Source organism: Carcharhinus amblyrhynchos, chromosome 31 (genome assembly GCF_965287045.1).
Source record: "Carcharhinus amblyrhynchos chromosome 31, sCarAmb.v2.hapA, whole genome shotgun sequence".
In the NCBI taxonomy this organism is placed as follows: domain Eukaryota; kingdom Metazoa; phylum Chordata; class Chondrichthyes; order Carcharhiniformes; family Carcharhinidae; genus Carcharhinus; species Carcharhinus amblyrhynchos.
Genome location: NC_137354.1, coordinates 1,861,633 through 1,886,639, shown reverse-complemented (window position 1 = coordinate 1,886,639; position 25,007 = coordinate 1,861,633). Strand labels below are relative to the sequence as shown.

At 40.7% G+C, this 25,007-nt stretch overlaps 1 protein-coding gene across 3 annotated transcripts in view; it reads left to right on the top strand.

Annotated features, from left to right (window-relative positions):
- ccser2a (coiled-coil serine-rich protein 2a) overlaps positions 1 to 25,007 on the top strand; it is a 670,411-nt gene that overhangs the window by 594,648 nt on the left and 50,756 nt on the right. The window contains exon 11 of one of the 3 annotated variants that reach the window (XM_080215930.1): positions 13,576 to 13,660. The exons of the other annotated variants lie outside the window; for them this stretch is intronic. Within the exon in view, the coding sequence (XP_080072056.1) occupies positions 13,576 to 13,660 (85 nt within the window). The remainder of the gene's footprint in view (positions 1 to 13,575; positions 13,661 to 25,007) is intronic. 3 annotated transcript variants of the gene reach the window in all.

Sequence of the window (25,007 nt, the reverse complement as noted above, 5' to 3'; positions counted from 1 at the left end):
AAAAGAAAAAGACATAGATACTAAAGGAGAGAGCCACAAACTGGAATTTAGAAAACCTAGGAGAGAAGTTTTCTTTAAACGCAGGAAAGTAAAGAGAAATCAAATTATGAAGAACTATAAAAATGTCTCCTAAAAACAAATTGTCACATGGCCACACAGAAGATCACTGTTGCTGAAAAAAGAGACATGTTGACACAAAACATGACATGCTCATTTCTGCTTGCACAAAGCAACATGTATCTATCCATACACAAGCGACCCCTGCCCTGTGCAGGCAAAAGGAACACATCCAGGCATTGCACATCTTTTGAGTTAAACAAAAATGTGGCCAATAGTTCCCTGCTCCATTTCCCTTGGCAGCGCATCAACTTATTACATTCGACTTTCCAACCACTCAGCACCCTTTTCTCATTTAATATAAATTGTTGTTCCCTTTGAAATTCAGCATGTTGGTATCTGTCCTGTTGAATACAAGATGAAAAGCTTCAACAGCATGCCCCTTTTTCAGCAATGCTCATGTTACACAGATGTAAAAGGATGATGACAGGAAAACAACAGATGTTTGTGTAACTATTTCACCTCAGTCTTTATGAAGAAATTGATGAAACAAGCTAGAGGAGTTTAAAAAGATTAATGCATTTGAGATCAAAAAAAAGTGAGAAAATAATTGAAAAACTAGCAAAATTAAAAAAGATAAAATCCCAGGTCTGGATGATATGCACCCAAGCATATTAATGGAAACAAGAGGGGAGATGGCAGAGACATTAGTTCATACAGAACTTCCAAGCAAGAGGAGTTAGTAGCAGAGGAATAATAGCTAAAGGAAATATAGACTCTGCTTACTGTTTCTGTTAGGAGAAATACTCGGATCTATACTAAAATAAGCTTTTCTTAAGACTTCTTTGACAGGATGTGAGCACCGCTGCCTCAGCCAGCTTTCATTGCCCATCCCTAATTGCCCTCGAGGTGGTGATAAGTCACTGCAGTCAACCTGATAAGTGATGAGAGAGCATCCGGAAGAGAAAATAGACAGTGTGATTTATTTCAGAAGACTAAAGGCATGCTTAACTAAACTGAGAATTCTTTGAATAGCTAACAAACAGAGTTTGAAAAGGGTAACATAGTAGATGTCATGTTTTTAGATTTTCAAAAGCCCTTTGATTAGGGTATCACGTAGGAGGCTCATGATAAGGGTTTTGGCACACGGATTTGGGACAAATAGTTGAATGGATAGCAAATCTTTCAAAAAAGAAAGCAGAGTATAAGAGTAAGAGTAGTTATTTAGACTGAGAGAAGTTAGGAAGTAGTGTTCCACAAGGATCCATGTTGGGAGCACTGTTACTCAATTTATGATCTGGTCTTCAGAAAAAATAACCCAATCAAAATCTATCAAACTGTGTAATACTAATATTAACACAGATGATTAAATCATTACGGACAGCAAAACAATTAAAAATTCTAACAAAGCACTGGGATTTGTTTCTAGGAGTTTAGAATTGAGAACAATGTTGAGCTTGTATAGGACTTTGGTCAGACTGCACCAAGAGCATTTGCACATTCTCCATTCTATAAAAGCAATATAGAAACACTGGAGAAAACGAAAGCAAAAATATACAGGAATGGTGCTAGAAGTGAGATTGCAGCTATTGAGAAATATTGAGCAGGCTGAGACTCTTTTCTCTAGAACATTAGATAAGAAATAGGAACAGGTGTAGACCACTGGTCTCCTTATGCCACTCTGCCATTCAGTATGATCGTGGCAGATCTGATTGTGATCTTGACTCCATTTTCTTGCCTGCTCCCCTCACGTAAAATCTATCTCGGCCTTGAATATGTTTGGAATCACGAGCTTTCGGAGTCCTTGGCACTCACCTGATGAAGGTGCACTGCTCTGAAAGCTCATGATTCCAGATAAACCTGTTGGACTTTAACCTGGTGTTGTGAGACTTCTTACTGTGCCCACCCCAGTCCAATGCTAGCATCTCCGATCTTGAATATATTCAATGACTCAGCCTCCTTCTGGGGAAGAGAATCCCAAAGGTGAACAACTTTCACAGGGAAGAAATTCCTTCTCCTAATTCTCTAGTTCTAGATTCCCCCAGACGGGAAATATCCTCCCAGTAGCCACATTTTTTGTGTTCAATATGTTGGTTTCCAAAATCTTTGCTGATGTTTTTGGTATAGATTTCAAGTTTGTTGTCAATGATTTTTTTCTAACTTCCTTGCATAGTTTTGTGTTTAATTTAACATTATTTCTGTTATATATTAATTGTTACCTGCAATAAGAGCACTGTTTGTGTATGTGGTGAGGTTTCAGAATCAGGGAGTCCAGAAAGAGTCCAGAGGAGATTCAGAATAATGATCCCTGGAATGAAGAGCTTGTTGTCTGGGGAACGGTCGAGGACTCTGAGTCTGTACTCGTTGAGTTTAGAAGGATGAGGGGGGCGGAATTTTATTGAAACTTACAGGATACTGTGAGGCCTGGATAGAGTGGACATGGAGAGGATGTTTCCACCGGTAGGAAAAATTAGAACCCAAGGGCACAATCTCAGACTAAAGGGAAATCCTTTAAAACAGAGATGAAGAGGAATTTCTTCAGCCAGAGAGTGGTGAACCTGTGGAATTCTTTGCCGCAGAAGGCTGTGGAGGCCGGGTCATTGAGTGTCTTTAAGCCAGAGGTTATGGGGAAAGGGCAGGAGAATGGGGATGAGGAAAAAATTAGTCATGATTGATGGCGGAGCAGACTCGGGCTGAGTGGCCTAATTCTGTTCTGTGTTTTATGGTCTCATGGGAAACTCTTACTAACAATCTGCGTCTGCCTGAGGTGGCAGGCATTCCTGTAAGCCTACCAGTTTTTACAGGAGATGCCCCAGGAGTGGGTCAGTATTTGCAGGTGTGTATCCCACAGATTTGCTGCCTTGGAAAAACAGCCAGCATAATCAAGGACCCTTCGCATCCCAAGCATACTCTCTTCCAGATACAAAAGTCTGAAAACACAAACCAACCAACTCAAGAACAGCTTCTCCTCTGCTACCATCAGACTTTTGAATAGTCCTATTACACATTAAGCTAAGCTCTCTGTACATTGAAAAGTTAACTGCAACACAGTATTCTGCACCCTCTCCTTTTCTTCTCCCCTACTTACTCTATGAATGGTATGCTTTGTCTATATAGCTCACAAGAACCAATACTTTTCACTCTGACCCAGTACATGTGACAACAGTAAATCAATTCAGTTCAGGTTCTGAGAAGTACTGGTTTTGGAGATTGCATCATCTAATTCTGCCCAGTTAACCATAAAAGTTGGGTGATAGAGTGACACAGTGGTTAGCACTGCTGTCTCACAGTGCCAGAGACCCGGGTTCAATTCCAACCTTGGATGACTGACTGTGTGGAGTTGCACATTCTCCTCATGTTGTGTGAGTTTCCTTTGGTTTCTTCCCACAGTCCAAAGATGTGCAGGTTAGGTGGATTGGTCATGCTGAATTGTTGCCTAGTGTCGGAGATGTGTAGATTAGGGGGATTAGTGGGATAAGCGCTTGGGGTTAAGGGAAGGCGACAGGAGGTGGGCCTGAGTAAGATGCTCTGTCGGTGAGCCAGCGTAGACTCGATGGACCAAGTGACTTCTCCTGTGCTGAGAGAATTCTATCAAGCAGTGATCTTTCCGATATAATGAGATTCCCATCTTGCATATGAGCATTTCTAAATTTGTTTTAAAAGACAATGAAAAGTAATATTTCCTGCATCCTACCTAATGATTAGAAAGGCTTTGCACTCACTCCCTTGGTACTAAAATTTTTGTCCCCATTCTCTACTCTTAGTCAGTTCACTTTAGTTACTGGCAATTAATATGGCCCTACCTTAGCCTTGACTGAGAGTGGACAAGCTGAGGTCATAAAAGACATGAATCTCGAGGAGAGTGCAGGTTAGTATGAGTGTTGAACATTAGGGGAAAGCTTAGCTTAGTAGGCAAGAGGATGACAAAAATGTGATAGGTGAAATCAAGTAGGATTGTCCCTTTGAGTTCTTGATTTTAAGTTCTCGCAGCATAACCAACCTGATGTGCATCTGTGTCGGTTGTTCATCAGTGCGTCAAATTTCTCCTCCCTATTTTGCAGACAAGTTGGCTTCAAGCTTATAGGAGCAAGCCCTAGCCAAAGGCAGGAATGTAATGTAGTTGATGCTCCAGTGCAATACTAAGGGAGTGCTGCGTTATTTGAGGAGAGATGTTAGCAAGGTCCTGTCTGCCGATTCCAGTTACTATTGACAATCCCAGGGCACCCTTCAAAGAAGAGCGGGGAATTCTCCTAATGTCCTCATTAACATTCTTGACTTAAAAAAAAACAAACTGCTCACTGCACTTGATTCTGAACAAAATAGCCGCTGTGTTTCCCTACCTAACAGTAATCAGTCTGCTTGAACACAGTTCATTCACGTTTGAAGTGGTTTGACATATCTGAGAGATGTCAGCAGATTATAAATGAAAAACAGTATTTCTTATTTTGGAACAATAAAAGGAGATTTTTTTAAAAATGAAATGTCTTAAAGTCAAATTTAAAAGTCGTTTCAAACTTTTTGAAAGGCAGCCAGAAGTATAGATTTTTAAATTAAATATTATGTTCTAAGCAGTTTTTCCCCAAGGGACAAGTTCACAGAAAGAAAATGAAAAAATTACATTAAATAGAATTCAGTTGCACACAAGCTGGAACAAACTGCAGCTGGCCCCTGTGATATTTTCAGACTTCTCTCATTTGCTTACCTTATTACTGATGTAAGGCAGCGAACCGCCCCAGCAAAGCTGGGCCTCCTGTGGCAAGATGAGACTGCAGCAACTTTCTTTTCCAGCCAGTGTGGGCGTAAGTGTCTGCCCCCTCTATCTGTTCAGCATGTTTTAGCAAATATTCAGACATCCTGAGCCGACCAAAAGCACCTGGATCAAAGGAGTCAGATGTCTAATCAAAGAATGTTCAGAGAGAATGCAGGTGCCGCCTTGCATCTAAATAGCACTGGCCCTGCAGATGCTGCGTTATCCTTGCAAATCCAGATGTGCCAAGCAGATGATGTTTCCCCAGTTATTTGTGGGCAGGCAGCATGTTGGATGGGGAACACCATCTGGAGAGGAGTGTGGAAATATTGGGCAGGGCATTCACTTCACTGCTCCAGCACACTCCCCATGCTGTGTCAGAATAACAAAAACCTGAAAAAAGATTATTTACTGTCACTGCCCTTGGATAAGGAAATGGTGCAAAGTCAGGAGTGGATGTGATCCTGGGAGCATCTGGAGCACAATCTTAACTTAAATAACTGCCAGACACGCAGACATAGGTATGAATTATTGAAAGGCCAACTCTGGATTGGTGTCATAGATTTCTTCAAGCAAAGAATTATTAATATTTGGAATTCTGGGATAGGTAAATGTTGCTTGAAGGCAGTGCATTCTGTGGCAGATTAATTTGAAAGGCCAAATGAGCTTTCTCATTGCTACTTATCTGAGTTTGTAGAAGAATAGAAAGATTAACTTGACATTAATGCAACTGAGGGATTCAGAAGACCACATACATGAAATCTGAATGCTCAGAATTGTGTAACTGTTGATTTCTGTCTCAATTGTTTACTCTTATTCTCGAGCCTTGATTATGAGAGATGTTCTCATGCCTGGAACTCTATTATAGTCAGTGTAGTCAAGAGCAGAATCCAGGTTCCAATGAGATGTACCTCTGATGAGAGAAATTCATTTTGCCAGTCCCCTTGAGTTTATAGTGGTGAGCAGCACTGTGCTGGATTATGTTTCTTTTAGAACTTCCAGGTAAATTACTTATCAACAGAGATTCTTCCATGTCTGATCTTTCCAGCAATAGGAAAAACATCTTTCACTTAAATAAGAACCTGAGAATATCGGAAATGGGAGCAGGATTGGGCCATTCAGCCCATTGAGCCTATTATGGCTATGCTGATTGTGGCCTTAATTCCACGTTCCTGCCTGTTTCCCCAGAACCCTTCACTCACTGTTTTTCAGAATCCTGTCATTCAGCCTTGAATATATTCAGTGACCCAGCCTCCACTCCTCTCTGAAGTAGTGAACATAACATAAGAAATAGGAGCAGGAGTAGGCCATCTAGCCTTTCGAGCCTGCCCCGCCATTCAATAAGATCATGGCTGATCTGAAGTGGATCAGTTCCACTTTCTCACTTTCTCCCCATAAGCCTTAATTCCCTTGCCTACCAAAAACCTATCTACCCGTGACTTAAATGTGTTTAGCGAGGTAGCTTCCACCACTTCAACAGGCAGAGAATTCCAGAGATTCACCACCCTTTGAGTGAAGAAGTTCCTCCTCAACTCCGTTCTAAACTGTTCCCCCCCTTATCTTGAGGCTGTGCCCTCCAGTCCTGCTGTCCTTTCTGAGCGGGAAGAATCTCTCTACCTCTACCCTATCCATCCCCTTCATTATCTTATACGTCTCTATAAGATCCCCCCTCATCCTTCTAAACTCCAATGAGTACAGACCCAGTCTATACAGTCTCTCTTCATAGTCTAACCCCCTCATCTCCGGTATCAGCCTAGTGAACCTCCTCTGCATTCCCTCCAAGGCCAAAATATCCTTGCGCAAGTGCGGCAACCAAAACTGCACACAGTACTCCAGCTGCGGCCTCACCAGTACCCTGTACAGTTGCAGCAAGACCTCCCTGCTTTTATATTCTATCCCCCTCGCTATAAAGGCCAGCATCCCATTCACCTTCCTGACCACCTGCTGCACCTGCAGGCTGGGTTTTTGCGACTCATGCACAAGGACCCCCAGGTCCCTCTGCACCATAGCATGCTGCAGCTTTTCGCCCTTTAAATAGTAATCCCTCCTACAATTATTCCTGCCAAAGTGGATAACCTCACACTTGCTAATGATGTACTCCATCTGCCTGGTCCTCGCCCACTCACTCAGCCTATCTAGATCCCAAAGTGAATTCCAAAGATTCATCATCCTCTGCATGAAGAAATTTCTCCGCACCTGTGTCTAATGGGTGACCTGTTACGATGAGGTGAGAAGGGGTGAACTGGTTCCCCTCAAGTCAGTCTCCTCGGTTGACCACGACAAAGGTTTAGGCTTCTTTTTCACAAGGATATGCCTTTTCCGACTCGGAATGTATTCAACCATGAATGCATTCAGCTTTGGACAATAAGGAGCCAGTCAAACAAGGATTTCTTGGATCAAAGAAAGAACAAATTTATTAACCATTAAACCTGAGAAAAATAATAAAAATACCATGTCTAACATTCGGCCCTCATGCAGTAGTTCAGGCCCACACACATGTATATACGTGCATGCAAATAGATACACACAGGCACACACACTGAACAGTTACACATATGCACACAGATATATTGACACATATACATACTCACACTCTACACTCACGCACACACACACACACGCACAGACACTCACACACACACACGAGTCCAATAAAGGATGCCTAAGGGATGTTTGGTTAAGTATTCTTCGGTTGTATTTGAGGTGTAGATTTGAACCCTTGTGGCTGACTTGGGTTTCTTGGATGCAATCGGGCGTAGAGGATGTTGTAATTGTTAAGGGATTTTGGTTCACAGGCTTCTGGTGGAGTTGGCTTTTCAAACAGGCTGACACACCTTATTCCAAAAGGGAAGAGATGGACAGAGCAGACATTCCTCTGCTAAGGACTTTCTTGATACCACCCATGTTAGTTACAATCTCTCTCTAGTGGCTGGGCAACCTTCCCTCAAAATATTTCACCCATTGTGTATTTTCTAAGACCGTTTGGGTCTGTCTGTCTGTGGCAGCCATTGTTTTTCAATATCCACTACTTCGCATTTTTAATGTCTCTTCCGACTTTTGGTTAGTGTCTGGATTATAGGAACAAAGAACAGTGCAGCACAGGAACAGGCCCTTTTGCCCATCAGGTCTGTGCTGACACTGATGCCTCTATAATCTAATATTGTCTTGCCTCTATATGGTCCATGTTCCTCTATTCCCTGCCTATTTGATGTATCTATCCAGACATCACTTGAATGTCGTTATCGAACCTGCTTCCACCACCTCCTCCAGCAGCGTGTTCCAGGCTTTCACCACCCTCTGTGTGAAAAGCTTGCCCCATTACATCTTTTTTAAACTTTCTCCTTTCACTTTCAACCTATGCCCCTGAGTAATTGACCCTTCAACCCTGGAAAAAAGACTCTGTGAAATTCCCCTAGTTGCCACATTCCAGCACCTGTTCAGGTCAATGTACTTGTCTTTCAGAATGTGGGAGGAAACCCGAGCACCCGGAGGAAACCCACACAGACATGGGGAGAATGTGTAAACTCCACACAGACAGTGACCCAAGCCGGGAATTAAACCTGGATCCCAGACACTGTGATGCAGCAGTGCTAACCACTCTGCCACCGTGCTGCCCACTCTATCCAAGCCTGTCATAATCTTCTATCAGATCCCCCCCTCATCCTTCGAAGCTCCAATGAAAACAATCCAAGCTTGTTCAACCTTTCTTCATAGTCCATTATAGTCCAAACCAGGCAATATCCTGGTAAATCCCTTCTGTATCCTTTGCAATGCATCAACATCCTTCTGGTAGTGTGACCAGAATTGTACACAGTATTTTAAATATGGTCTAACCAAAGTCTTATACAGCTGCAACATGATTTTCCAATTCCTATACTCAACACCACGACCAGTGAAGGCCAGCATGCTGTACGCCTTCTTGACCAACTTGTCCACCTGAGTTGCCACCTTCAGTGAAATGTGGATCTGCACACCTAGATCTCTGTATGCTAATATTTCAAAGGTCTCTACCATTTATTATATACTTTCCTCCTGCAATAGAGCTTCCAAATCGCATCACCTTACGTTTGTCCGAGTTAAATTCCACTTGCGATCTTTCAGCCCAGGTCTGCAGCCAGTTTATATCTGCTGTATCCTCTGACAATCCTCCTCACTATCCACTAATCCCCAATTTTTGTATCATTTGCACATGCCTCTCTCTTCACACTCCTGTGAGGGTGATTTGTCTGTTTCTCACCATTACCTTGGAATGTAACAATACATTTTTAAGCGGTTTGTTTTGATATTTATATCATACAAATATAAGAACAATCAATACAAATATGTAAATACATCATACTTTCAAAAATCAGGGACATAGCCTAGTGAAGACCCCTTATTCAGAAACTTTGCCCCATTGTTCTAGATTCCCCCATGAGAGGAAACATTCTTGCAGCATCAACCCTGGCAATCTCCCTCAGAATCCAATGTTTCAATAAGATCACATCTCATTCTGAAGCCAACTTACTCTAACTTTCCTAATTAAACTACCCCTTTATCCCAGGAAAATAAACAAAATACTGGAATCTGAGGCAAGAACAGGGAGGATGCTTGAAAAACTCAGCGAGCCTGTCAGCATCTATCAGGTGTCCATAGACTGAGAATCTCGAGATTTTGGATTCCAATTAAAATGCTGTTTCGGGTACAAACTCAAACATAGAAATAGTTTTTTTATATTTTAGGAAGGACTTTACAGTGAAATATGCATTCGCAGCAAGGTAGCACAACAGGTTGGGTTAACAAGATATGACATTAAAAGACAGTAATATCGGTTCACATGTCCACTTGTCCCAGCTCTTGGTGACCTCCCTGTGAAACAATACTAGCTGGTAGCCATGCCAACAGCAGTTATTCTTAGCTAACTGAAGAAAGGGCCTTGGTGAGACCAGTCCTGGATATTGTGTGTAGTTTTGGTCTCTCTCACCTTCTTTATCTAAGAAAGGATATACTTGCCATAGATGAAGTGGCACCGGAAGTTTCACCAGACTGATTCCCAGGATATTTTTATAGGAGGAGAGATTGGGCCAACTGGGTTTTATTCATTGGAATTTAGAAGAATTTGTTTTTAGGGGTTTTAAAAATGAAAATGGCAGCATGGACAAGTTGGGCCAAAGGGCCTATTTCCATGCTGTAAACCTCTCTGACTCTATGAGAAGGGGTCTCATTGAAAGGTATAAAATTCTGACCGGCCTGGACAGGCTGGATGCAGGGATACTGTTTCCTCTGGCTGAGGGAGGTGGGGGTCAAGAACAAGGGGTCACAGTCTCAGGATATGGGATAGACCACTTGGTACTGAGATGAGGAGAAGTTTCTTCATTCAGGGGGTGGTGAGCTTGTGGAATTCTCTATCACAGAAAGCTATGGAGGCCGAGTCATTGAATGTAATTGCGAAAGAAATGGATAGATTTTTAGACTCTAAATGTGTCAAGGGGTATGAGCAGAGTATGACAGAAATCTTGATATTGAATGGTGAAACAGGCTTGATTGGTCAAATGTCCTAACCCTGCTCCTGTTTTCTATATTTGTATGAATTTGAGAATGAATTTGATTTCACTTATTATTGTCACACGTATTAGCATGTAGTGAAATATATTGTTTCTTGCGTGCTATATAGACAAAGCATACTGTTCATAGAGAAGGAAAGGAGGGAGTGCAGAATGTAGTGTTACAGTCATAGCTAAGATGCAGAGAAAGATCAACTTAATGCGAGGTAAGCCGTTCAAAAGTCTGATGGCAGCAGAGAAAAAGCTGTTCTTGAGTTGATTGGTACGTGACCTCAGACTTCCAGTTCTGCTTGATGCATGAACAGAGAAAAGGAAGAGAGAGTCATTTCAACAACAAATTAAGTGTTTTAAAGTTGCCCAGCGATATTGAAAACAGCCAGCTTTAATACCTAATATCTAGGACTCTGATCAGTTGCTCACCCCAGTAGCCCAGAGATAACTCAGATACTCAGCTTCTGAAATAAACATTTTCTCCAACTCTTAACTAATGTAATATTGGACTGCAGTGGTCACTTTGTCCTTTTAACCTGAAGTGGTGTTGAAAAAGCATTCACTGTGTTGGATTACCAGGGGAAGACTTGGCTGACTAGGCTCTGTTACTTGCTGATTGCAAAAATCGAGTCAATATGTGATCAGAGTATTTACTTGTTTTTTTTCTCAAAGAATGACCCTATTGCATTATTCTCCGTGACTTAGCATGTTGCATATTCATAGTTGTGCAGGTCCTGGAATCTGTCCCAAACATTATTTTCTGAGTGTATGACACAGTAAAGCCTGCCCTTGAGATCACCTTCAATAAACTGACAGCTGTCTTTAGAATCTACTTGTCAGAAAGTGTCTCCACGGAATGCAGTCACGGGCATGGGATTGTGTACCATGGATTAGCAGAACAGCAACACTTCACTCTTTGAGTTCTGCATCAACTAGACTTAGCCAATACTAAACACAGCTGCTGACACCAGATGATGTGGGAGGAAAACTGCTTCTGTATCCTAGATTTTTAATTGAAGTTTCCAATAGTCACTTTCTACCACTTAGGCATGGTTCTGTATGAGCACACACGTTTGATGCATTTGACTTGTGTTCAGCTGTCCATTATCTTAACCAAGGCATTAATCCATTGAAAAATTGTGGACAATCTAATATCATAGAGTCTTCACATGCCAATATCTCTCACCAATTTTGAAACTTAAATAATAAGATGCCATATATTTCTTCCAATACGATAGTAACATTCTGTCGTGACAATGTTCGAAAGAACCTCTTCTGCATTTTAGATCTTACTGAGCAAGTATCTTGTATTGTTGGCATATGGAAAGAGCAACTTTTTTTTCTTTCGTGGGTTCGCTGGCTAGGCCAGAACTTATTGCCCATTCCTAATTGCCCTTGAGAAGGTCTTGAGCTGCTGCAGTGCGTGTGTAGGTACACCCACCGTGCCATTGAAAGAGAATTGCTGAATTAAGACCCAGCCAACGTGAAGGCACAGCAATATATTTCCAGGTCAGGATGGTGTGTAACTTGGAGGGAAGCTTGCAGGTGATAGCCCTTGTTCTTCTAGGTGGTAGAGAGCCATACTTATCTCACTGTTTGTGTCACACACAGATTCATAGTTCAGTTGTATTGTCACAAAGTAAATTGACCCAAGTTGCTGTTAGTGTCTGATAGTAGAAGGCTGTTGTCAAGAGGTTGTGGAGCAGACTGATAGGGCATCATCTTGCCTGTGAAATAGCTTACAGGGTACGAAACTGAAAAAAGAGAAAATAGTAATCAAGCATTGGAAAAAGGTGGCATCAAATGCTGGAAAAGGCAATGCTTTGAGGCTGGAGGGTTTAAATTTATGCTACAATTCCTTGCAGAATTCCCTATTTTAGGTGAGACACAGTATATTCAAGGGAAGGAGAGAAGATTCAATAGATGATTAATTTTAATAAGTACTTTATCAAAGTGGGTGTTTATGGAGCAACACAAAGGCATTGTTGCTTGTTTGGACTGTCAGACCAAGAAAATGACTTGAAACAGAGGCTAAAGAAAATATTTTTTAAAAACACAGGTCTCCAAATCATATAAGCTATAAAGGACATTCTTAGATTCAAACTGCCATTGTAATGGAAGTACAGTAAGAAGTCTCACAACACCAGTTAAAGTCCAACCAGTTTACCTGATAGTAATCCCACAAGCTTTCAGAAACGCTGTTCCTTCATCAGGTGTGTAGAAGATTCTGATCAGAGAAGGGCGTATAAAGTCTCACACAGTTTACAGAATACTGATTAGAATGCAAGTCTTTACAGCTAACCTGCTATTCACACCTGACGAAGGAACGGCATTTCTGAAAGTTTGTGGGTTTACTATCAAATAAACTGGTTGGACTTTAACCTGGTGCTGTGAGATTTCTCACTGTGTCTACCCCAGTCCAACACCAGCATCTCTACACTATTGTAATGGAATCCAGAGTTTATCTTCCATGGAAAATTCAGGACAAAAGTTGGGAAATATTCCTGTACATGGCGGGTAAACAACAGCAAGTAAGGAGACTAGTGATTTGAAGTCAAGATAAAGGTGAAATAATGCAGATGTTGGAATCTGAAACAAAAATGGAAAATGCTGGAGAAACTCAGCAGGTCTAATAGTGTCTGTGAAGAGAGGACAGAGCCAATGTTTTGAGTCTGGATGACCCTTTGTCAGAGGTGACAATGGCTCACTTAACAAAGAGGTAGGTGCTGAAATGAGAAAGCAGTAAGATCGGGACTTTGAGAGACTGGGATTTAATAGGCTGCATTGGCTTTCTTGAACTGAAATTACTTTGAGATCATTAACTACAAACTGCGTTTCCTGTTGTATCATTTCAAAAACCTCTAAGTTCTTTTTGGATATTGTGCTCACAAACGGGTTTTCTGGCAGGTTGTTTAGTACTGTATTTGTGTGGGCAAGAGGAGATTTGTAGCATTTCTCCTTTATGTGCTGCTTTGAATAAGTTGATATCCACAAACTTTAAAACAATGTTCTCACAGATTTTTTTTCCACAGCATATTTGTGTGTAAGCAATCAAAACTGACCATCTAGAAATTCAAAGTTTACAAAGAGCTTGGCTCATTCTTGGAATCCCAGATCCTTTCTCACTGTGTGTCTTGATTCTATCCGGATTACTTCAGCTGTTTCTGACATAATGTGTGTTTGTTTCTTTTTTTTTGTTTTTACCTTTTTCCCTTCTCCCCCCTTTCTCCTGAACAGACTGAGCCCTCTGCTCCATCCTCCTCTCCCTTGCAGGGCACGTTCCACGGCACCGCAGCTCCTGTGCAGCAGCATCGGCGACAGAGTGAGTGCAACACTCTATAGTCAGACTCTCACAGCACTGTCAGAAACAGCAATTAGCATGACATCTCGCTTAGTGTGACATAGCTAGTGAAATGAAAGATTTGACACACTGATGTGGAGTTCTTTAAGAATTACTCTAGCTTTCAGGCAATGTGCACGCCTCTCAAAATTGATTGGTGTTTGTGATTAGCTCATTCATTTGGGACAAGATCCTGCCAGGCACAGGGAAACAGAGGCTGTATCGTACATTTCAACTTGCTCTAATGGGGACGATGCAGTCCTTATGAAGCGAGGAGAAACATTCCCTTAATGTTAAAGAGCCACCTAATTTTCAGCTTGTAAAACAGTTGATGAACTGCTACCTTTGTTATACAACCAATCTCACCCTTGTCTCTTTGATTAAAGGTGATTGTGAACATTAATTGAGAATGCCTGTATTAGACTTGTGCATGAACTGCGATTCCGCCGTTTCACTCGTAACAGAAGGGCAGGATGATTATCTGACCATAAGTGCACAGGAAGTCTCTTGTTACATTTTAATTACAAAAAAAGTTGGACATTTACAGTTTTTTAATCAGTGTGGAATCAGAATGCTCCAAGAATAAGAAAGCTTTAGCGAATCCTGCTTAATTTTCAGTGTTTATCAGCAATGGTATCTTCAGAACCTTGTCAGGAGCAATTAAGAACAGCAACAAATGCTGACCTTGCCAGCAATTCTTCCATCTCATGAATGAATAAAAAAGAGAACTAGCTGCATAAATTATTCAACCAGCTGAGTCATTAAATTGGCATTAAAACTGGAATTAAAAAGTTCACATGGACACCCGAGGAACAGAGATCGCGTGGCCACGGCCCAGTGTTGCAGCAGAAATGCCTGGATGATGAATTGAGAAATAGGCTGTCAGTTTGTGATGTGCACATTATTAGGATGCTCCCCTGCATGGTTCAGTTAAACAAACCTCAGTATCACTGCTCGTTGAATCACATTAGATTGCCAGAATTGTCTTGTCATCACTGTCAAACCAAAAAATGGAAATGGTTGACAATTGTAAGTAACCGTCAAGTTTGTACATGCTGTAAAGATTAGGGCAAGCAGAAATGTTCACTGCTTTTCAGAAGTTCCAATGAGTTTGAACTACTTCAAGTAAAACCTTGCAGTTTATTCTGTCAATTCCTCAATGTGTTACCCTGTTGTAACATGTGGCATATTATACACTCAGTTTCATGTTTATATTATTAAAACCCTGTCAACTCCACTTAAGTGAATACCTGTTAGGATGATCTCTGTTGAAGGATCTGCACTGTTCTAATTTCATGTTTATATGAAGTGAATGAATCTTTTCACAATGCTGATCAGGTGAGCAAAAAAATTTAGTTCTTTCTCTTTTTAAAGAAAGTAATGAGAAGGATCACATTAAAATGTTAATGCTGTTGTGGCCATCTCTTGCACTGAATGTAAAACACCCCACCAACTAATCTGTTGTGCCCAAATAACAATATGGTGAGATTTTTATGGCTATTCAATGATCGGACACAGCAGCAACAGCCCTTTAAGTAAGTGAAATTTGACAATCGATACAGTGCTTTTAATGGACGTATGTTAATTGAATAGTTGGAGCAATTCATGTTAGACTCTTTTCAGCCAAGGGATGCTCAGTTTATCATGATTACAGATTAAATTGGTCAGTTGGAGTTATCACTTGCAAAAGCCGTGTCTATCAATTAACATCAAGTTAAAAGCAGTAATCTTGTTGTCAATTTCAAGCATGACTTTTACAGTGACCCGCAGGACTCTTTTTCCAGTGTTTTTGTTTGGAGTAGAAACTCATTATTATGCTCCAGAATCTGTAAACCAAAAATGATTACTGAATGCTTCCTAATTGGAGAGTATGTCATCTGTAACCTTTGGAAGCACAGTCACTATTCCTGACTGTTTCTGAGCTTTCTCTGCGATCTGCATTCCTCTGTCAGGAGTTTAATGCCCTCTGCAATAATTGCATTTCTCCCTTTCTCTTTGATCTGTAATGGCACTTTGAGGCTGAAACCTGTGAAATAATGTCACGCTCTCCTGTGTTTCTCTCATTTATCAGTAAATACATATTACAAACTCTCCCTCCCTCCGCCAGGTCCCAGACAAATCCAGGGTCTGCTTCCCCTGTAACATAGAACAAGACAGGAAAAAAAAAGATATTTCCCAAATAATGCACGTGGACACTACGTATACTGAGCATTTATAAAACAAGCGTCAGAAAATTGCATTTTGTTTTTATTTGTTTGAAAAGATAATTTCCGGAGGCAGAAGCAGTTATATGATCAGTTCAGTGTTTTGTTACCTAGATGTTCCTCGAGAATGTATGTTTAATATTATAATGTTTTGATGCCCATTTTCTCTGCAATTCGAAGTTTATCTAAATTTAATGCCATTTGGAGGTGATAGCTAGCCGTTGCCTTAGCCAGAAAGGTGTTTTATGTTGCTGTTGGAGATAGGCTCATTTGAAAGCACGGACAACATTTGAGGGCTGAATGGTAGACTCCTGTTCCAGTCTTCCTACCTGCTTAACATTGCATTTTTGGAGGCATTTTATTAAAATAGCAATACAAACATTTTCCAAAGCAAGATCTGTAATGGAGAAATTCATGGGAAAACCTATGGTCCCACTTAGCAACTACTGATGATGACTTGAGACAGTGGATTTTCATTGTGACATTATCAGGAATGGTGCTTTGAGATCAGCCGAGGTCACAATAAGTGAACTACAGAATCCTTAATATAAAAGCAAGTTATGAAATATGATTTTGTCAAATGAAGTGTTGCCAAGTTGCAGTCCATCCAGCATTCTGAAAGAGCGCTCAGTCCTTTGAAGTAAACATTCTTATTCTGAGTGAACAACTCCATCCCTCTCTTTTCCAAACATAGGCACTAAAGAAGCATCTGTTTACTTCCAGTACATACAAACATGGTTGTTAATACAGATCTCCGAGTTTTCAATGGTTAGGAAGGAAACAGGACATTTCCCAGTGAATATTGTGATGTTTCAAAGCTGCAACCTTCCTGTTTGGCTCATTTACCCACTGCAAAACCCACAGCATCACTGAGGGAACCAAACATTATTTCTTTCACAAAGGAAATATTTTAACTCTCACTATTTGCTGAAGTTTGAGGTGAACAAGTTAAATTGACAAGGGATGATCCTGGATCTTGAAAGCCACAAGTTGGAGCATGGTGATTTTCTACATTATGTGTCCACCACAGGACCGTGGATTAGGTCACGATGAAGAAATCCATTAACTAATCACAACTCCTCAGTGCTGAATGACAGCTGCTTTATTTTTCTCTCCCATTGGGGCATGGGTCTATTTCTTAAACAAATCCAGAATTCTCACTTTGAGCTTACATGATTACATTTCTGACATTAATCCAAAATGTTCCTTTTTCCTCATTTGAATCTGTGCTCCATGTCCCGCTGTAACAGCTCAGCTTAGAATAATATTTTGTACTTCTATTTCTCAAGCACTTGCTATCATTCATAAATCACCCTGCTTTGACCCCCTGTTTATGATGAAGAACTTAAGTCTTTTCAATAATTTTTCGTGACTATCTCTTTCAATGCTGTGGATTAGTCTTGTGATTCCGCTGCTTTGCTGATCTGAGGTAGACATAATGGTCAAAGTGAGGGCTGACCAGATGCATAAAAGTTTCAGGAATGACTTCCTCTGAGCAATGGATAAACGCTTTGCCACAGGGAGAAGATAGCCATGTATCTCCTATGTACATGAGTGAGGATCTGGGAGAGCCAGCTCTTTGTTTGACTTCTCTGCCTGGCAACATGGTTAGTACCTGACTGTTATTCTTTTGACAGTGTACGTTTTTGATTTAATTTAGGCTGGAGTGAAAGAATGAAGCTTTATTTTCATCATCAACAGCATAGAAGGACCTCCAGTCCTAAATAGAGCACTCCAGGCTTACATTAGTACATGGAATATGACATGAAAAGAATGACCTAACTAATGGTCATTCATTTCATCATCAGATTTTCTGGTCCATAAAGTACTTCCTGTGTTTGCTTTATTAACAACAAGCATTGCACATCAAGGTAATTTTTGCATGTGAAGCTAACAGAGAAATTTCTGAGACATAACTACAAGTCTCCTTTTCTTCTCCTTTTTTGTTATACTTGGCACATATCCAGAAGATTGTTGACAGGAATTGGAAGCTATAAACTAGTGAGATATTGAAATTAATTGTAAGGAGCTGAAATCTTGGTATGCCAGTGAGTATTATTCAGTAAGAAGTGATTTGTTCTTGGTGTAAATACACCATGACTATTCTGGGGTATTTGCATCACTAACTTGAAATTTTAAACTACAAGCAAAAGTCAAGATATTCAACAGTAAGAGCCTAGACATCCAGGGTCGCAATCGAGTATGAGCAACTCAAAGGAAGAAAACTGTGGATTAAATGAACCGCAGAATCCTGGAGAGAAAGCAAACAGTGAAAAGGTTGAACCAAAGCTTCATGGTGGCTTATGATGTCATGAAATTCACTGAATTTCTTGGAATATAATAATAAAGCAAAGTCCATAACAGCAACAAACAAATGATCTTAAAATTTTCTGTAGCCTCAGAAACTCCAGACTGGCTAATAACCTCTGGCAAATAGTGCTTAGAAATCCAAATAAACGAGAAGGCAAGAGGCTATGAACCAAAACAGCAAGAAAAGATAGAAATATTGTGCTGCAAGCTGCAGGTGGGTGAGAATACAATAAAAGCAGCAACTTTCAATGTTTGATGCAGTCTATCGTTGGATGCAGAGGTAGCTATAGAAATAGCACTTCAGAAAAAAATGTGGGTGAAATAACTGCAACCTGGCCAACAATTGGTACGTCTTTACAAAGATCCCATCAAAGCAATTACTCTACTAATGTCATTTTAATTCTAATAATGGAGAAAAGAGAGCAGACTGCAGGCAGAACAAGTGCTCTTTAATCATAAACCTTATGTATATTCACAGCTTTTTCCATTGCTTTTTCTGCTGGAGCATTTTCTTCCCTCAGTGTAAGGATTTATGATAAGTACAAAGATCCATTGATCAAAGAGCATCTTCAGTTTCGTGAATGCCTGAATGTAACTGGCAGATGAAAGCATGTTTTGATTACATTAATGGACAATTAAATGATTAAATTCCGCATGAAAGAAAAAGCAACGTAGAAAAAAGGAAGAATTTGCATTTGTATAGTGCCTTTCGTAAGCTCTGGGTGCTCCTAAGTCCTTCACAGCCAGAGGTGCTTTCAAAGTGTAGTCACTATTGTTAATGTGAGGAAAGTAGTGATCAACAGATCTTTGAATAATATTTGGAATTAGGAAGAGACAGTATATTGACTTTGCCCTCACAACCAACTTAGATGTTTTGCAGGGGATGAGTGACTATAACAAATACTTAGTGCCAATGTACAAAGGGATGACCTCAATTGGTTTAAATGTTTTAAACGAAGAATAAAAACTTGCCTTTGAATTGCATCTTATCAAATCTCAAAGTATTCCATATAAACCCAGATCTTTTACAGCACAATGCGTCAGGCTTTGCTGTAAAATTGACAATGAGGCTAATTGCTCATGCTAGTTTTTTATGCACAAAATGTTACAGCAACTTCGGGCAGAGGGACAGGTGTGCAGCTAAAAGCTAAAAGCTGCTGTTTGACTCATTGTGCCTGGCCTTTAGCTTCACAAAGGCAGCATCTCACCATCAGTCACGCTGTTAAAATGTGCTCAATAGCATGGCATTGATATATTTTCACTGTAGAGACAAACTAAACACGACAAAAGCTGTCATTTCAATCTCGAGTACCCTTTTAGCAAGAGTTCAATGTTCATTTCTGCCAATTAACTAAAAATTAACTGTACATGAGGGGAGGCAGCAACTAGTAATCCAGAGGCCCAGACTTATTCTCTGGGGACATGGGATCAAATCTCACCATAGCAGCTGGTGAAATTTGAATTCAGGTAATTAATAAGTTCAATTAAAAATCTGGAATTAAAAGCTAGTCTCAGTAGTGGTGACCATGAAACTGTCTTTGTTGTACAAAAAAAGGTTTGGTAATGCCCTTTAATGAAGGATGTCTGCCTTCCTTAATGTAGGAGGATGTAAAGCCTTGGGAGGGAGATGTGAAGTAAGGAAGAAGCATGCGATGATGACAATTCACATGATTGAGGAACAGACCTGGGGAGAGTTCTCAATATGTATATCACAGCTGTGATAAAGAGCAAGGGTTAAACAAATTACAGTCTCATGCAGCTTACTTTGGGAAACTAGACAAGCCCCAAAGAACCCTGACTAGGCCCCAAGCACACAACTGAACACTTATCCGGTCTTGCCTACATGTGACTCCAAGCCCACACCAATTTGGTTGACTCACTGCCCTCAGAAATAGCCAAACAAGATGCCCAATTGTAGCATTAATGGATGGGCAACAAATATTGGCCTTGCCAGTGATGCTCATGGTCCATAACCAAATTAAAAAAGTGTGGAACATAATTAAGCGTTGGAGACTTTTTTAAAAATAAATTATATTTTTGACTTTCCATTTCTGTCTCTTTCTTTCTCTCTCCCTCTCTTACTTTACCTGATTCCGCCTCTCTCTGTCCAATCTTTCTCTCCCTCTCTTTGTTTCTCTTACTGTACCTGATTTGACAGTGAATCCACCTTCTCTGATCTACACTAGCTTAAATATCCATGCTCTGTTTACTTTGTAATTCTTCAGTCTCACTGGTTAAGAAGCTAGATATTTGCTTGCCTTTTCACTCAGATTCTTGTCAGGTGGGGGGAGGGGTGGATTTCCTGTCTCCCTCACAACAGGAATTGTAGTGGGCGGGGGACGGACCATGCAAAGGCCTGTTGACCTCGGGTGGGATTTTCCAGTTTTGGGGCAATCACGGCCATAAAATCCCACCCTTAGCGTCGCATTTCCCTCACTGCATCAATATCAGCTCGTACTTCCAGTGACTAAGTGAGATAAATGTTTTGAGCTGAAAGTTGAGGATACATCTAACTGATGGAAATATAGAAACTAGAAGCAGGAGGAGGCCATTCAGCCCTTCGAGCTTGCTCTGACATTCATTTTGATCATGGCTGTTCATCAAATTCAATATCCTGATCCCACCTTTTCCCCATATCCCTTGATCCCTTTTAGTCCAAAGTGCTATGTCTAACCCTTCTCAAAATCAATGTTTTGGCCTCAAACACTAATGATAGATGCCATTAGATGTTGTGTTGCAGTAGAATTGGCTCACTCTTAAGACAGTCCAGCCTGGTAGCAGTTGAGCCTTCCTTTCAGCAAGAAGAGAGAAAATATTTGCATTTATTTGGTACTTTCCACAATCTCATAGCTTCACCTGATGGCCTACACCCTAGGGTTCAAAATTGCTGGAGATATCCAAAGTGATTTACCAAAATTACTTAGATTTATGATCCGTCCTACCCAATTAGAAGTTGGCAAATGTAATCTTGCTCTTCAGGTTACAGTCTGCCAACTCGAACAAGACTCATTTATGTCCATTCTGCCTCCTGCCCACTAACAAAACCTTTATCCATGCAAGTATATTATCCCCAGCTTCATAATCCCTTACCTTGCCTGTTAACCTTTTGTGTCACACCTTCTGGAAATCTGGATGTCAAGCATCTACTCCTCCTCCTCTATCTACCCTGCTAGCTATATCCTCAAAAATGCTGATAAATTGTTAAAGCAGATTTCTCTTTTGTAAAACCATGGTTATTTGTTCTAATTATGCCACACTTCTTGAAATTAATTGTTCGGACTTCCTTAAATAGTTGCTAGCACTTTCTGATGTCTGGCCTGTAGTTCCCTGTTTTCTCTCTCCCTCCTCTCTTGATAAAGAATATTGCATTTCCCAATTTCCAATCAGATGAGATCATTTCTGAACGTAAAGAATTTTAGAAAATCATAGCTATCGTATCCTCTTCCTGTGCAGCTATCCCTTTTGGAACTTGTGTGTCTCAGGCCCTAGAGAACTCCAATTTCTCCATTACCTTTTCCCTGACGGTAGCAATTGCAGGTGCCTTAATTTCCTCACTCCTTTTAGCCCCCTCGTTGCTGGTACGTAGATATGTCTTCTACACAGACACCAAATAATTGTTCAATGCTCCCACTGATTCTCTTGTCTCTGCTGTGGAGGGACAGTGTTTACAGGAGCTGCTCTTGTCCTCATCATGAGCTTAGAAAAGCTCCTGTAATATGTTTTCTATATTTCTGGCTCATTTGCTCTCGCATGCAATGCTTTTTTCACTTTTTGCCAGCTTTTTGGGGCCTTTTATTGGTTTTGAAAACATTCCTGATCAAAATCACTGGTTTTCTTGGAATAGTACAATGGGGAGTTTTACACCCTTCCCACCTGCTGCAGACAGGCATCTAATATTGCTGAAGAAAATAATGCCATTGCTTTTGGGGATTGTTCCTACTGAGACTTGACAAGACTGCAATTTAGTCCTTTTATAAAGCTATAAGTGGCTGTGCATCTGGGACAGGCACTGTTTAATTCGCAGAAGTGATAATCATCTATGGTTTTATGATTTGCCATAATTTTATCACAGACACTGTTAATAATTGAGATGTTAAAAATAATACTTACACCTACTAGCATCATTTTTAAAGGTTACAAATTGAGGAAGAGTCAATTGCAAATACAAATGGAGTTTAAAACTATTCATGCAAAGGTTGCTTTCAGTCCTACTCTGTGATATCCAAGTGATTTCAGTTTCTGAGCACTGTAACTTCCACAGTCCAGCAAGAGGTGGACCTGTGATTAGCTGTGTGATATTCTCTCGCACCTCGAGCCATCTCTCTAATAAGGGGTTGTGAGGGGCTGTTTTCACCCCTGCTCCCCAAATTAGACATGGAATCCACGTTTTTTGGGTGTATTTGGAAAGACGGGAAGTTTGCTGCCGTCATATAGTGCATGGGTTTCCCTGTTTGTTTCATTAAAGCAACACACCGCCCGGCTCTCCCGCTCTGCTCTGAGGGTAAGCAACTGTAAACAAGGCATTCAGCTCCACTTTACCAATCACCGTCTTCCCCAGCAAAGCACGCAACCTGCAAGGCTGATGGAAAAGCTCCTTGTGCCACTAATCCATTCGAGTAATTCCAGTTATTAAACCAGAATCCTTGGGAACTCAATGTTTGTATTCTCTGTTGTATCCAAGGACTGCTTCACATATTGAACCTAGCAATCACTAATGTGATATTCCCCAAATCGTCCTTAGACAAGCAAATTTTATTTATTTGTTATGAATTTAAATTCTTCTTGTCATGAATAGTGAGGCATGGTTGTATTTTTTTAACCAGGATGTTGCCTGAAATAAAGATTAAATATGTGAAATCTGATAGCCTTTACAGAGACATGGCTGCAGGATAGCCAAAGCTAGGACTTGAATATTCAATGATACAGTAGCTGAGTTTAGCTTAGTTGGCTAGTCAGCTGATTCATAACGCAGAGCAATGCCAGCAGCATGGGTTCAATTCCCATACCAGCTGACATTATTCATGAAGGCCTCGTGTGAGGTGCGATGATCCTCAGGTTCAATCACCAACGGCCATCTCCTCACCTATGATCATCTGGACCATGGCAACTTAACCTTTACATCTAGGGAGGGCAGAAGCTAAGAAAACATGGAGGGGTGGCCCTGTTAATTAAGGATAACATTGGTCCAACAGAGAGAGATTATCTTAATTTTTTTATCCATTTGTAGGACATGGATGTCAGTGGTTGGTCAGCATTTGTTGCTGATCCCTAATTGCCGTTGAACTGAGTGGCTTGGTTGGCACTGTGAGAGGGCAGTTGAGAGTCAACCATATTGCTGTGAGTCTGGAATCACACGTAGGCCAGACTGGGTAAGGACAGCAGATTTCCTTCCCTAAAGGACATTAGTGAATTAGATGGGTTTTTCTAACAATCGATAATGGTTTTGTGGTCATCAGTAGATTCTTAATTCCAGACTTTTTTTATTGAATTCAAATTCTACCATCTGCTGTAACAAGATTCAAACCCATGTCCCCAGAAAATTTGCTGAGTTTCTGGATTAATAATCTAGCAATAGAAGTCTACAAGATTATGGGGGCATGGACAGAATGGATAGTCAGAAGCTTTTTCCCAGGATGGAAGTGCCAGTTTTAGGGAGCATAGGTTTAAGGTGCAGGGGGCAAGGTTTCAAGGAGATGGACGAGGCAAGTTTTTTACGTAGAGGATGCTGGGGCCTGGAACTCGCTGCCGAGGGAGGTTGTGGAAGCAGATACGATAGTGACTTTTAAGGGGCGTCTTGACAAATACATGAATAGGATGGCAATGGAGGGTATGGTTCCTGGAAGGGTAGGGGGCTTTAGTTCAGTTGGGCAGCATGGTTGGTGCAGGTTTGGAGGGCCGAAGGGCTTGTTCCTGTGCTGTAATTTTCTTTATTCTTTAATAATACCACTAGGCCATTGCCTCAGAAATTCTGGAGATCACCATCAGTTGGAGTAGAAATGAGAAATAGTAACGGTAAGAAATCACTTGTGGGAATGATTTAGAGGCTGCCTGAACAATAGCCGCACTTAAGGGAAGGGCATAAAGGATAAAGTATTGGGGACTTGTGAGAAATGTACAATAGCTATCATAGGAGATGTTACTCTGCATGTAGATAGGACAAATTGAAAACGGATGGCAGTTCAGAAAATTGGACAGAAAAAGAGAATGTCAAAGAATGACAGATTAATAAGGAGGGAGAAATTACAGTATGAGAGAGAGGTGGCTAGAAATGTAAAAACAGATACTAAGCATTTCTACAGATATAGTAAAAGGAAAAGAGTAACTAAAGTGAGAGCTAGTCCTTTCAAGAGTGAGAATTTGGAATGGATAATGGAAGATAATGAAATGGTGGATGAATGGAACAGATATATGCAACCGGTTTCACTGTAGATTTACTAATAACATCCCAGAGATAAGTATGGATGAGGAGATGAAGGGGAGGGAGAAACTGAAAACAATTCCAATCACCAGGGAAAAGAATACTGAGGACATTATTAGAATTAAAAGCTGACAAATCCCCAAGTCCTGATGGACTTCATCCTAATGTCTGAGAAGAACTGGCTGTTGACATATTTGATGCAATGGTTTTAATTTTCCAAAATTCTCTAGATTCTGCAAAGGTCCTATCAGATTGAAATGCAGCAAATGACTCAATTCAAGAAATGAGAGAGACATACCTAGGTACACAAAAGACATGTTATCACACTGAAGCCCCCAGCTATGATGGAGTTCAAACCCTGCATAAGTGGCATGGTGGCACAGTGGTTAGCACTGCT